The sequence below is a fragment of the Trachypithecus francoisi genome, unplaced genomic scaffold (assembly GCF_009764315.1).
Source record: "Trachypithecus francoisi isolate TF-2019V2 unplaced genomic scaffold, Tfra_2.0 Lachesis_group3, whole genome shotgun sequence".
Lineage (NCBI taxonomy): Eukaryota > Metazoa > Chordata > Mammalia > Primates > Cercopithecidae > Trachypithecus > Trachypithecus francoisi.
The window spans coordinates 47381596-47395594 of NW_022681468.1; the positions used below are offsets into that span (position 1 = coordinate 47381596).

General features: G+C 41.6%; 1 protein-coding gene across 2 annotated transcripts in view; it reads left to right on the top strand.

Moving 5' to 3' along the window:
* The first annotated feature begins 245 nt into the window (after positions 1–245).
* The window catches only part of SLC35F4 (solute carrier family 35 member F4), a 297365-nt gene continuing 283611 nt past the window's right edge, over positions 246–13999 (top strand). Inside the window, exon 1 of one of the 2 annotated variants that reach the window (XM_033187915.1) lies at positions 246–615. In XM_033187915.1, the coding sequence (XP_033043806.1) occupies positions 513–615 (103 nt within the window). In that variant the 5' untranslated portion in view covers positions 246–512. Of the gene's footprint in view, positions 616–1334; positions 1548–13999 lie in introns of those variants that run through there. The other variant, XM_033187914.1, reaches the window with a different exon arrangement.

Sequence of the window (13999 nt, forward strand, 5' to 3'; positions counted from 1 at the left end):
TCCCACCCTCAACACCCCTCTCTGAGCCCCTGGCCACCGTCGCCTTCTCTTCCCGCACCCCCCAGACCAAACATCCCTTTCATCAGGTGGGGATGGGTTGTCTACTCTTCGGGAAGGAGCACGCAAGGGTTAATGATGAAAGCTGGTGACCAGGTGGGGCGCCCACACCCGCCCCCGGCCACGGTGGGCGTCGGAGGTGAGGGGGCGCTATTCGGGCAGCAGTGCTCCGGGTGGCGCGCGGGAGAGCTTCCAGGCTGACAGAGAGGCCGGCCCGAGTGGGGGCCGCTCCGTCGCCTTCGCTGCCGCCACCGCCGCCGCCGCCGCCGCCGCCGCCGCCGCTGCCGCCGCTGTGATGCGGAGCCAGTGCTGCGCCGGGCGGTGGAGTGAGACCCCGGGCGCGGGAGCACGAGCTGCAACATCAGCACCAGCGGCGGCGGCACCTGCACCAGCTCCCGGGCCCCGCGCTGTGCTCTCCGCCCCGCCGCACCCGGGGCCGCAGCCCCGCGCTCTCTATGGATGTCAAGGCGGCCCCCAATGGGGTGGCCACTATCGAGGACCGGATCCTGCGGATCACTGGCTACTATGGCTATTACCCAGGTTACTCCAGCCAGAAAAGTAAGACGCCGCGGGGCTGCCCTGCGCGAGGCGGGGAAGGGTGGTGGGCACGCAGGGGTGCCGCAGGGATGCGGACGGGCGGGCGCGTGGTCCGGACACCTGCAGCCCTGCCGGCTATGTCCACGCCGCCTTCCCGGCGGCGCTGACCCCGCGGGAGAAAAGTATGTCCGCTGTCCTCGGTGCTGAACCGTGAGAGGGTAAGGGACCCAGCTGGGTGCGCCCAGGAGTTTGGAAACAGTCGTAGCCTTGAGGGGAGGTGCGGAGGGGACCGGGTGAGCGCTCCTGACTGCCGTCGGCCGGCTCACCCTGGTGGATTTACGCCCGAAGGAGGCTAACATGGCTGTTCACTTAGCGGAAAGTCAGCCCTACGGGATACATGCCCCGAAAGACCCTACTGCGTGCTGAGCGCTTGGGACTCAGGCTGGGGAGGCTCCGGGGTGGGGCTGGCGGTGGCGGCCGACCCAGACGTGGGTCCCGGCGCTAGTGGGGTCAGCTCGTTCACTCCGGGCTGTTGAGACGCTGCCAGCGCGGGAGTTACTCTGGTTACAACATCTTTAGGAGGTTCTTCACCCTGGGCAGCGAAAAGAATCTGCTCAGGTCTTCGAGCCCCAGAGCTTGCAGCCAGAGACCCGTGCGGAGACTAGGGGCGTGGGGGGGGGGGGTGGTTGGTCTGAGAAGGGGAAGAGACAGGGCCACCCGCACGTCGCGGCCACCGCTTTCTTCCAGCTGAGCGAGGTCATGCGGCGTGGATGCTTTCACGTTTCTGGACCAGTTTTGGTGGGAGGGTGATGAGGTGTGCTCTGCTCGCAGTCCCCCTCCTCCAGTACACAAACCCACTAGCTATATTTGCTGGGATTAGTTCTGCTAGCGACTGAAGTGCAGCTCATTTTTCTCCGAATTGGAGGAGTAGCTGCGGTTTAGTTTCTATGCAGGTGGGCTTTTGCTTTTTTCTTTATCAATGCATTTCTGTCGCAACAGATGGAGCTTAATTGATGTTTTTGCCATTATTTTTGTCAGAAGCTTGGAAGCTCCTAGATGTATTTCTGATTCGTATTTTTCTGTGATATTTGGGGTGCAATCAACGTTACAGTTTCTATGAAGCGTGGGACCCCAAAAATTCTGGCACAAAGACAAGAAAACACCATTTTTTTCATGTAACTTTCTCCCCTACCATGCTTCCTCTCTATTGAATAATAATTCAAGAGCTTTGTTCCACAGGCTGTTCTCAAACAGATATTTTCTAGTTCGATATTTCATTTGGTTTCAGGAAATGCCTATCTGATTTGGATGGTTTCTCTCTAGCTGTTTTTAGCATTAGGGGCTTAAATTATTCATTTTCCATACAAAAGTAATTATAAAGTGTTAGAATTTTCTGGAAAGAAAATAACACACTGTGGAATGCTCTTTGAAATCCCTGTACTATACACTCAAAAGCTTCTTCTTTTTTATTGGCAAAGGATTTCTTTTTTAACCCTGGAAACATAAGTAAAGGAACTAATATACCTTGTGGAAATTACTTGACTTTCACCTTTGAATATTTTAATTAGGAACCATGGGATTTTAGTGGCTTAGAGAATGTAGAAGCTGTGTGTGAAATTAAAAGACTCAGGGTAGTTTATTATTGTAATTTTTATGACAATGGGACTTTGGCAAACAATGAACAACCCAACAAGAATATTGAAAAAGTGACATTTTAGATAAGGACATGTTCATATTATATTTTTGTACTTGCTCAAATAGCTGCACATGCTTCATTTGCAATACAATAACAGGACAAAAAAAGGGAAGAGCACCGGCCAAGGCTATGACTGGAAGCCAAAAGGGATAAAGATTAACTTGGCATGGTTATTTGTGATGGGCACTTACCTACCTAAGTTTAGACCATAGAGTTAAAAGAGTGAAGGCAGAGAATCTCACAAGAAGAGAGAATTAAGTGATAGTCAGATAAATCTCAGGATGCTCATGCTTTTGGAAGTAGAGAAAGATTGCTATTTTGCACAGTGAGAGATTGAGAGAGGAGAAAGCTGGAGGAGGGCCAGGGAACTGAGCACCATGAAATAATCCTGTCCTAATGCAGGCTTCAACTAGTAAACAAACACTGAAGCAAACCAGTACAATATGGTCAATTGATTTGGCTATTACAGAGAATGAGCAACAGCTAGGGGAAGTCTGGAAAAATATACTTAAGAAAAGGCTACAGTGATGAATATATAATATGTGAAAGCAAGGTGACTTTCTCATTTTCTGTCTGATCACATATGAGGGACAATCTCTAGATATCTATGCCATTTACCTTTTTGGAGATGGATGGGGACTTACATCTAAGAAAATGCACTGAAGATCAAGCCTTCTGTTAATGCATCCTGCTGTTTGCTTGTACCTTGTACAGAAAAAATTCTAGTAGTCACGCTGATGCAAAAAAAGAAACACATTAGAATTCAGAGAAATGAAGGTACTTTAATGGGCAATAGGGCATTTGTTTTATTTATACTCTTCAATTAATGAACAGTTATTGAGTAAATATAAACAAGAAATCTGGATACAAAGATGATTAAAGGTGGGTGCAGTGGCTCATGTCTGTAATCCCAGCACTTTGGTAGGCCAAGGCAGGAGGATTTCTTGAGGCCAGGAGTTCAAGACCAACTTGATCAATGTAGTGAGACACTGTTTCTATATTTATTTAAACATTTTTTTGAAAAGATGATTAATGCGTAGTGTGGTTACTTAGGTAGGGAATAGATTCATTGATTCAACAAGTGTTAATTGAGCACCTCCTATGTGTTAGGAGTACATCAATGAGCAAAACAGACAAAAGTATTTCCTTTTAAGAACTTAAGTTCTAGTGGGAGGAAACAAGACAATAAACAAATAAACAAGTACATAAATTATTTAGTACATTTCAAGGTGATAAGCACCTTTTGAAAAGTTGCAACAGGATAAAAAGGATAAGATATTCTGGGGGTAGAGATTGTCACAATTTTAAATAGGCTCATCAGGGAAGTCCTCATTGAGGAAGTAACAATTGAGCAAAGACCTGAAGGATGTGAGGGAGTTAGCCATATGGACATCCAGAAGAAGACATTCTGGGCAGTGGGAACAGCTAGTGTAAAGCTCTGAGGTAGAGTGCAACTGGCATGCTGGAAAAACAGCAGGGAGGCCTGCATGGCTGAAGTGCAGTGAACAATTGGGAAAGTGGTTGGAGATGAGATCACTGAGGATCCAGGAATGCAGGTAAATGAGGGCCTTAGAGGTCATTGTCAATCCTTTGGCTTGTATTCTGAATGAAATGAGCATTTGAAGAGTTCTGAGAGAAGAGTGATGTGACTCGACTTATTTTACACAAAGATCAGTCTCACTGCTGTACTGGGACAGGGTGAAAACATCTAATCAGTATGTTATTGTGATAACTTAGGTGAGACATGATGGTGGCTTGAAACAGAGTGGTAGCAGTAGAGGAAGAGAAAGGTGGTCAGAGCCTGCATATATTTGAAATTAGAGCCAATAGGGTACCCTGATAGATTGGATATTGTATCTGTAAGAAAGAGAGGAGTAAAAAATGACTGCATCTTTTCTGTTTTGACTAAGTTTGGGTTGCCATCAGCTGAAGTGTGGAAGGTTTCAAGGTAGAGAAGCTTTGGAAAGGGGTGGGGGAGTGGATTGTCAAGGGATAAGGATAACATTTTAGAGATGCTAAATGTAATTGGAGATGTAGAGTAAGCTTACAGTTCAGAGTAGATGTCTGATTGGAGATATAAATTAAGGATTTGCCAGTACTTGGGTGGTATTTAAGGCCTAAGACTAGATGAGACCTCCAAGGAACGAATGCATATAGAGAAGAGAAGAGGCAGGATTGAATGTTGAGACACTCTGACATTAAGAGGTTCAGGAGAAGAAGAAAACCGTTAAAGGATACCAAGAAGGAGCATCCAGGGAGATAGGAGGGAAACAAGGAACATGTAATACACTGGAAGCCAGTAAATAAAGAGTTTCAAGGGGAAGAAATTAGCTGAGTCCAATGCTATTGAAAGGTCAAGTAAAATAAAGACCGACTGAATTTGACAATTGAAGGTCATGGGTGATCTTGACAAGAATGTTGACAAGAGCACATAAGGATAGATAAAATGGATAAGAATGTGTATAAGAGAGAGTTAGAGGGAAGAATTGGAAACTGTGAGTATAGATGACTCTGTAAGGATTTTTGTGCAAAGGGGAGAGAAGAAATGGAGGAAGCAGGCTCAAGAAAGTTTTTCTTTCTTTAAAGATTAGAGAAATAAGAGCATGTTTGCATGCAAATGAAAATGATTCAATAGAGAAAGAAAAATTAATGAAGTTGGAGAGATAGTGTATGGAAACTAGTGCACAAGAGAAGGGACATTGCCTTAGATAGGAACATGGATATAGGGTAAGTTGTGTGGGGCAGGTTTGGGAAAGTGTATAACTGAGATGGTGGGAGTCTTTTGAGGTTCTCTTCTGGTTGCTGCAGTCTTCTCCAAGCAGGAAGAGAGAGTCACCAAATGAGAATGAGGATGGTGGAGGATGTGATAGAGGCTGGAGGAAAGAGAAGGTGCGAATAGTTAAATAGGGAGAGTGAATGGACTGGAGAAGTGCGCTCAGGTTGTCTGGTAGCCTTAAGGGCCCATTTAAAGTTTTTGGTCACAAAGTTAAAGTGAGATCAGCCAGTATGTTGGCTCATTCATTAACACAGCAAAGGCGTGGAACAAGTAATGATAAGTATATAACCAGAGTTGCAGATTAGCCAATGCATATTTAAAAATAGGGACAAGAGAGTTGTATACAAGAGAGTTGTATTATTAAAATGATTGATCACAGAATTTAAACCTGGTAAGCAGAGAAGAGGAAATCTAGATAATTAGGAACAGGGAACAGATGGTAGGTTCCATGAATTAGAGGTCTCAGTAGAATCAAAGACTAGTGGAAGTTAGCTGGAAAGGTAGGAGGTGGTGGGTTGTATACTGTAAGAAATTTAATTCATTTCCATAAGTCAAATGAAAGGATAAATTCATTCATGTTTTATTGTATTACATTATTGATATTTTTGGGGTGAGTATTCTTTTTTGTGTGTTTGTATAGGGAAACAGTGTGTTGATGTATGGTTGAATTAAACCCTAATGGTTTGGAAATTGATTATATCCTTAAACCTGCCAGCAACTGGCTCTGAGACCTGGGACACCACTCTGTGGACATTGGTTTTTTTGTTTGTGAAAAAGAGAGTTGAAATCGCTGTTTTAGAACAGTCATACAGTAGGTCAGCTTTGACAGCTTTCAAAACAGTCCCACCTTCCCTGGAAAGGTATCAGTAAAGGAGTACATTCACTTCACCTGTCTTCACCCACCTTTGGTAAACAGTTGCTTCTCTTTGTTCTGTGCCTTTGTACCTGTTGGCTGTTGGCCTTTTTTTTCTATCCCCCATTAGTGATCAGTTTCTATGATCGTTGTCTATTGGGAGCTGCAATTTGTAGTAAATATTTTCCCTTTTACTTTAACACCAGCTTTGGTATCATCCCTACTTCAGAAAGAAGTCTACCCACTTCCGGCTTTCTTGGTTCTCTGGGTGCTTGGACGACTGCTATGACTTAGCATTTCCCAAGGTTCTAGCTTCAGCTGTGTCCTCTCACTGTCTGCTTTCCCTGAGTGAGCTCCTTTAATCCCATAGCATTACCATCTTTGGTGTGTCTGTATTTCTAGGTCCATTTTCTGAACCCACACCCATATTTCAAAATCCCTTGGAGTATTCTACCTGAATGTCCTCCAGGCATGTCACATATAAAACCAAAATCATCATTCTGTCCTTAAAATATGCCTTTTCCTCCTTATTATGCATTTCAGCTTCTAATGTCTATATCCAACCAGTTGCCCAAGCCAGAAACTTTGAATTATCCTCAACTTCTGCTCTTTCACCTTGCCCTATAATCAGTTAATGAATCCTATACGTTCTACCCCAGATAATGTGCTTTCCAGTCCTGCAGTCACTGCCTTCTTCCATCACATCTTTTGCCCAGCCTCAAGTCCTTCCAATCCAGCATACACACCTTAAAAATATTTACTTCCCCACAGTGCAGATCTGTTCATCTCACACCCCTGATCAAATATGTGAAGTAATTTTTCACTTTCTGTGGAATAAAGTTCAAATTACTTAGCATGCCACAATCTGAACCCAGCTTATATTGTTCTATTTTGGCACACATTTCTCCCCCTTACACCACAATCCTCTAATTGCCTAATATATGCTTAATGCAGAAAATCTGGAAGGCAGAGAGCAACGAGAGATTAAAACAAAATTACTCATAATTCCACTACCAAAGGTATTAGTGTTAACATTTTCGTATATATCCTTCCAGTCTTTTTTATGCCCATGGACACAGCAAGTGGCTTTTATTTTGTACTGAACATTTATCTCGTTGGTCTATATTGTTTGTAATAACTTAAATTTTCGTGTATGCATGTAGTCTTCCATATATGCAAGCACTTTAATCTACTTCACCAATCACTAGTTGGTGAGGTATCACTAGTTTATTTTTAGTCCAACTTTTTCTTTTATTTCTCTTGGTCTCTCTCTCTCTCTCTCTCTCTCTCTCTTGCTCTCTTTCTCTTTCTGTCCCCAAGCCCCCTTCCTTTTTAAGAGATAGGGTCTTACTCTGTTACCCAGGCTGGTAGTACAGTGGTGCAATTATAGCTTACTGCAGCCTCAAACTCCTAGGCCCAAGCCATCCTCCCACCTCAGCCTCCTGAGTAGGACTACAGGTGGGCACCATCACACTCAGCTAATTAATTAATTAATATTATTTTTTGTAGAGATCAGGTTTTGCTATGTTGCCCAGGCTGGTCTCAAACTTCTGGCTTCAAGTGATCCTCCCACCTCGGCCTCCCAAAGCACTGGGATTACAGGTGTGAACTACTGCATTGGCCCACCTTTTCTTTTTGATCTTATATCCCATATGGTCTTCGCATACTCTGACACTCTGGTCATAGTGTCATCATGCAGCTCATTGTTTTAATGACATTATTGTGCCCATGCTCTTTTGCTTCTCAGTGCTTTATTGCACTTTGGCCCCAGTGCTCCCTCTCTGTCTCCTTCATCACCCTGCAGAAAGCTCCTATTTATCTTCAGAAGTGCAGTTTAAATGTGCTGTCCTCTGTAAAGCTTCCCAAATGCCCCAGGCTGGCTAATCCTCCCTCTGTGCTCCTGTAATGCTGTGTATTCACCTCTGCTCCAGCATTTAACACACTATTTTGGGCTTTTTGCTTTGCACAAAACTATCTCACCCATAGAGCTTGGGGAGAGGAGGGGATTTATCTTTATTTATTTTATCTTAGGCAAAGTGGTATATTCTGTTGCTCAATAAAGTTTATTGTGCTAACGAATGAAATATTTAGTTCCATTTGAAGAAATTAGAGAGCTAATTATTTTCACATAGAAAAAGAAAGAGTACATGATGGTAGTAGTAATTAGAGAAAAAGAAAAAAATCACCAGCAATGAGTGATCAAATAGATGTACTTTAAAGAATGAGAATACACTAAATGGTGTTCTATGATCATTTTACCTGCCTGGTTGTAACTTCTGCATTTCTGCATCCTTACTTCCTTCTTAAGATTTTCGGTGCTGCAATGGGGGAAAAGGCAATTTCTTTTTTGTTTGTTTTTGAGACGAAGTCTTGCTGTGTTGCCCACGCTAGAGTGCGATGGCATGATCTTGGCTCACTGCAACCTCTGCCTCCCGGGTTCAAGTGATTCTCCTGTCTCCACCTCCCGAGTAACTGGGATTACAGGCATGCACCACAATGCCCAGCTAATTTTTTGTATTTTTTAGTAGAGACAGGGTTTCACCATATTGGCCAGGCTGGTCTCAAACTCCTGACCTCAGGTGATCCACCTACCTCGGCCTCCCAAAGTGCTGGGATAACAGTCATGAGCCATGGTGCCTGGCCAAGGAAAAGGCAATTTTTAAAAACCACAGAGTAGAATAAAGTTACTAAATCATAAGAAAGAAAATGTGATTTCTCCTCTTTCTTCTTTTGAAGTTGTTAGTATTGATCTTCCTGGTACAATATTAATACTGTATAACTCTTACGCACTTTAACTGGAACAAGTTATGAAATTCTCTATTACTAGTGAAATAAATGCAATAAATATCTTTCCTTGTTCACTTTCTGTTTATATCCTGAGAGTAAGATTTGTGCTTCTTTATGTATGAGAGGAAGTGTTTTGTAAACAGTAACAAATAAGTACAATTAATATGTGGTTTTGCGAAGTATTTTGTAATATAGTTTTAAATTAGAACATATAAGATCTATGTTAATACTAAACATCATTGTATATGCTATTGATGTTAGATAGTGTGGTAGTTTTTACAGTGTTTATTCTGATGTGTATTTTGCATTTAAAATATAAATTTACATATAAACTGGATGTTTGTAATGCAAAATACTACTTCCGCTAGCTAATAGTTGGATTTAACATTACATTTTAGATGTACTTTGTTTTGAAAGCCTATTTAAGACCTGGTTTGTGGCTACAAGTTCTAATGCAAAGACCACAGACTTTGGCAATAGAAAGACCTCGGTCTATACTCCTGCTATGCTACTTGCTAGCCATTTTTAAAAATATTCTTTAAGTTCTGGGTTACATGTGCAGAATGTGCAATTTTGTTACATAGCTATACATGTGCCATGGTGGTTTGCTGCACCCATAAACCCATTACCTACATTAGGTATTTCTCCTAATGCTATCCCTCCCCTAGCCCCCCAGCCCCTGACAGTCCCTGGGGTGTGATGTTCCCTGCCCTGTGTCCTTGTGTTCTCATTGTTCAGCTCTCACTTATGAGTGAGAACATGTGGTGTTTGGTTTTCTGTTCTTGTGATAGTTTGCTGAGAATGATAGTTTCCAGCTTCATCCATGTCCCTGCAAAGGACATGAACTCATCCTTTTTGATGGCTGCATAGTATTCCATGGTGTATATGTGCCACATTTTCTTAATCCAGTCTATCATTGATGGACATTTGGGTTGGTTCCAAGTCTTTGCTAATGTGAATAGTGCCGCAATAAACATACATGTGCATGTGTCTTTATAGTAGAATGACTTAAAATCCTTTGGGTATATACCCAGTAATGGGATTGCTAGGTTAAATGGTATTTCTAGTTCTAGATCCTTGAGGAATCGCCACACTGTCTTCCACAAAGGTTGAGCTAATTTACACTCCCACCAACAGTGTGAAAGCATTCCTATTTATCCACATCCTCTCCAGCATCTGTTGTTTCCTCACTTTTTAATGATCGCCATTCTAACTGGTGTGAGATGGTATCTCATTGTGGTTTTGATTTGCATTTCTCTGATGACCAGTGATGGTGAGCATTTTTTCATATGTTTGTTGGCTGCATAAATGTCTTCTTTTGAGAAGTGTCTGTTCATATCCTTTGCCCACTTTTTGATGGGGTTGTTTGTTTTTTCTTGTAAATTTGTTTAAGTTCTTTGTAGATTCTGGATATTAGCCCTTTGTCATGTGGATAGATTGCAAAAATTTTCTCCCATGCTGTCGGTTGCCTGTTTACTCTGATGATAGTTTCTTTAACCTCCTCTCAGATCAACAGTTTTATTCCTGTAAAATGGGAATGATAATAGTTGCCTCACAGGTAGTTGGGAGGATTATGTAAGATAATATTTATTGAGTGTCTGGAACAACATCCAGTACAATGTATGGAAGCTCTTATAATTATGAGGAAATGAACAGAATCAGTTTTATGACTTCAAAGAACCATGCTCACTTTTTGCTTGTAAGTAAATGGTAAGTCATTTTTTGGTCATACCCACAATTGTATTTTAAATTGTTGTTATTAAAATTATGCTACAGCAATTTAAACACAAGTATAAATTGTCCAAGTTCACAATGGCTTTTATTTTTGGTTGTTACTTTCTACTCTTTACCAATTTCTGGCTTGTCTGGTGGTAAAACAGAAAGGGGTGGTTCTACCTGGACTGCCTCTTGGGATAGCTTATTTAAAATGGGCTGGAAGCCATCTGTGATGAGGTGATTCCAAATGGGCTGAACCAAAAGAGATGAGGCAAATTGACAGCCAGTGAAGGACAGAATGGGTCTACATGTCTGCAGATGCATGCAGGTACTCAGGCACCAAAGTCGGGTGAAGTTGGGAGAGAGGTAGCAGGGAAAAGTGGAATCTCAGCTGAACGTGGATAGCTTGGGTAGGGTGGGGTAAAGATGGGATAGTGAGGGCAAACAGGTGGGGAGGAACTGAAGGCTAAGGGTTAATTCGGGAATAGTCCATTGGAAGTAGCATTGTTCCTTTCATACATGGAGTGTTAAAGAGACAGTTCTTTTTTCGCTATGTATGTAGCCACAAATGTAACAGACAGCCTATTTTATGTTCTTCTTTAAAAAATATATCATTATGTTACAAACATATTTACATGTTTCTACATAGTCTTTGGAGTTATACTTTTTTAAAAGTATAAAGCATTTAACTACTTCAAGACACAGAGAAATATAAAGAAAAATGGAAATGATCTTGTTACCCTAACACAAGTATTATTATTTTGGTTAATTCCTTTCCAGCTTTCCTAAGGCATACAGGACTTCACTTCTTGATTTATTGAGAAATATAAACTGTAGCTTAGTTATAATATAATTTTGTGTCCTGCTTTTTTTCCCACCTAACATTTCAGGATAAGCATTTTTCATTTATTTTCATTTATCTGCTTTGAGAGGCTGGAATTGGGTTCTCCTTTCAAAGATCTTGGCTTAAAGAATTTGGCAAGCTGGTTCTATGCCATTTGAGACTAAGTAAAATGGAAAGATGTGGAGTATTAGTGATGGTTTGTTTGGTTTCTAGTCACGAGACTCCACTTGAACTGGCTTAGGCAAAATGGGAGCTGTTGAAAAGACACTGGGGAGTCTCTCATGGGTTTAAAGAGGAGGGATAAGATGGTGTAGGCTGAAATCAGGTCCTGAAGGGCTGTGGGAAAACAGGAAGCCTTCTTCCTCTGTCTTTCATCTCTTTCTCTCTGGCACATGCTCCCCATTCTTGTCTCCTGTTTCAGGCTGACTTTCTCTATTTCCTTGTCCAAATGGTCAAAAATAGCTACTGCCAGCAGTTCCAGTGTTTACATGTCCTCTATTCAAGAAAGCAGACAGATTGAGCGAGAATCTCTTACTTCTAATTCCAGATTCCTGGGGAAAGAGACATTTTGGCCCAATTTATGTCACATGCACACTCTTGACCCTATTGATGGTGGTGGTTTGGGGCAAGGTCAAGTTTCCCAATCATGGCTGCCAGAGGCCCTCTCCTGTAACCCTATTGGCTGTATGAGGGAATAGATGATAGTTTAGAGAAACAGAGCAATTGGTTGGACAGTTAACTTAATAGCTATTTGGTTCACAGAATATTGCATTTTTTATATCAAATTATAGGCTTCAATCAAGATTCCATCTTTTCTTTCTTCTGGTCCTGAGAGCCCTTAGAGTGAGTGTAGATAATATTTAATGAACTTATAGATACTGTGTAATCCTAGAAACAGAAAATCCATGTGTCTCTTTAGAGTATAAGCCCTTGAGAATTCTGTTTAAGAGTGCCCATCTAGCACTGCAGACTGCTTGTTAAGCTTCATTGACGTGCTACTGGTTACATCAGGTTTGGAAGACATAGTTCTTTTTCTAGGTCAGATAGGGCAATGCACCAGCTCTTTCAGATTCAATGTACAGTAATTGAGGATGACATTTAACATGGTATATTTAAACAGTCTGAACATTACACTATCCTGCAGTCTGAGATTTGTTCTATTTAGACCTAGGCTAATGCCAAGATGGCACTAGTGAGGTGTCAATAATGGTTTCATGGTACTGAAAACCAGACATAATAAGAATTCTTTATGCCTTGTGAAGCAGAGATCCCTAAGGGCATTAGAGCCTGCAGGTTTTTCCTGCTAATATCTTACTAAACTCCAAGTCATGTGCCTTTGGTATCTATTTTGTGTTTTTGTTGAAACCCATGTTCAGTTATAGGCATTCTAGAGGACAGATCCAAATCCAGTGGGCTGGAGGCTATGGAGGCACCAGCTTCCCTGCTGGAGTTATGGTGACAGGGTCTGAAGAAGCAGTACTGCATCTAAAGTGACATTATTATTCCCACAGACTTTTTAGAACAAAGGTGCTTAGAAGTTGAGAACTTTTTGAAAATTGTGAGTGCTTGAAGCTGGAGCTGCTTGTCTTGTTCCTTTCTAGTCCACATCTGTATAGCAACCATGATAATCTTTCAGAAGCATTCATTGGATCATGCCATTCCTCTGGTTAAAGTCATTAGTGGCCTCCTGTATCTCTTTGGAAAACTATAAAACTCTGAACACAGCTTACAAGATCTTACAAGGTCTGGTTCTTTAGCTGCCACCACACTTTCATGACCTTATTATGTTTTGGTTTTACTGGTTCCTGTTCCAGGCTCTTTCATTAGTCTAAGATGATGAACAAACTCTCCCGTCTTCCTGGTGGTGTGACCTGTCTGGCCCCTCAACATTCCTCAGGTCTCATATTAAGTGCCACCACTTCTGAGAGCCCTTTCCAGCTTTGTGCCTCTATCATCTCATGTACTTTTTCTTTATAGCACTTACCACAAGCAGCTAGTGCAATTTATGTTTACTTTTGTGACTGTTTAATGCTTTTCTGCACATTAGATTCTTACATCCCTAAGAATAGGTAGGGATGGATCTATTTTGTTCAGCACTGTATGACCAGCACAAAGAACAGTGCCCGGGCACTCCATAAAATTGGCTGGATGAGTGATTAAGCCCTGTTGAAAATGTCAAATAGACTTTTTTCCAAGGTAATATTTTTATTTGGAATATTTTTAAATTTTTCAGAAAAGTTGCAGTGATAATACAGAGCGTTCCCGTAACCCCTCACTCAGCTTCCTCACTCAGTTAACACTTTTCATTAGCATGGTACATTTGTCAAAAGTGAAGAAACCAACACTGCTGCATTAAAATTAATTAAACTCTAGATTTTATTTGGATTTCACCAGTTTTTCAATTAAGGTTCTCATTCTATTCTAAGACCCAATCCAGAGTACCAGATTGCATTTACTTGTCATGTCTCTCAGGTAGGATTTTAATGCATTAAACTTGAAAAGTTCAATTTTATAGGAACTTACTGGCACACATTTTAGGGCTTGGATCAGATCACATTTGAAAATTTAGCTGCTAGTTTTCAAGGTGACTAAGGATTAAATTGATGTTTGACTTGACATCATAATTGCATACTAGTTTAGAGACTGTTTTACAGTGTATAACAGTGGTTTCTAGCATTTCTATGTTTAACATGTTGGAGATACAGAAATCTTTGAAAATCTGATCTATGAACT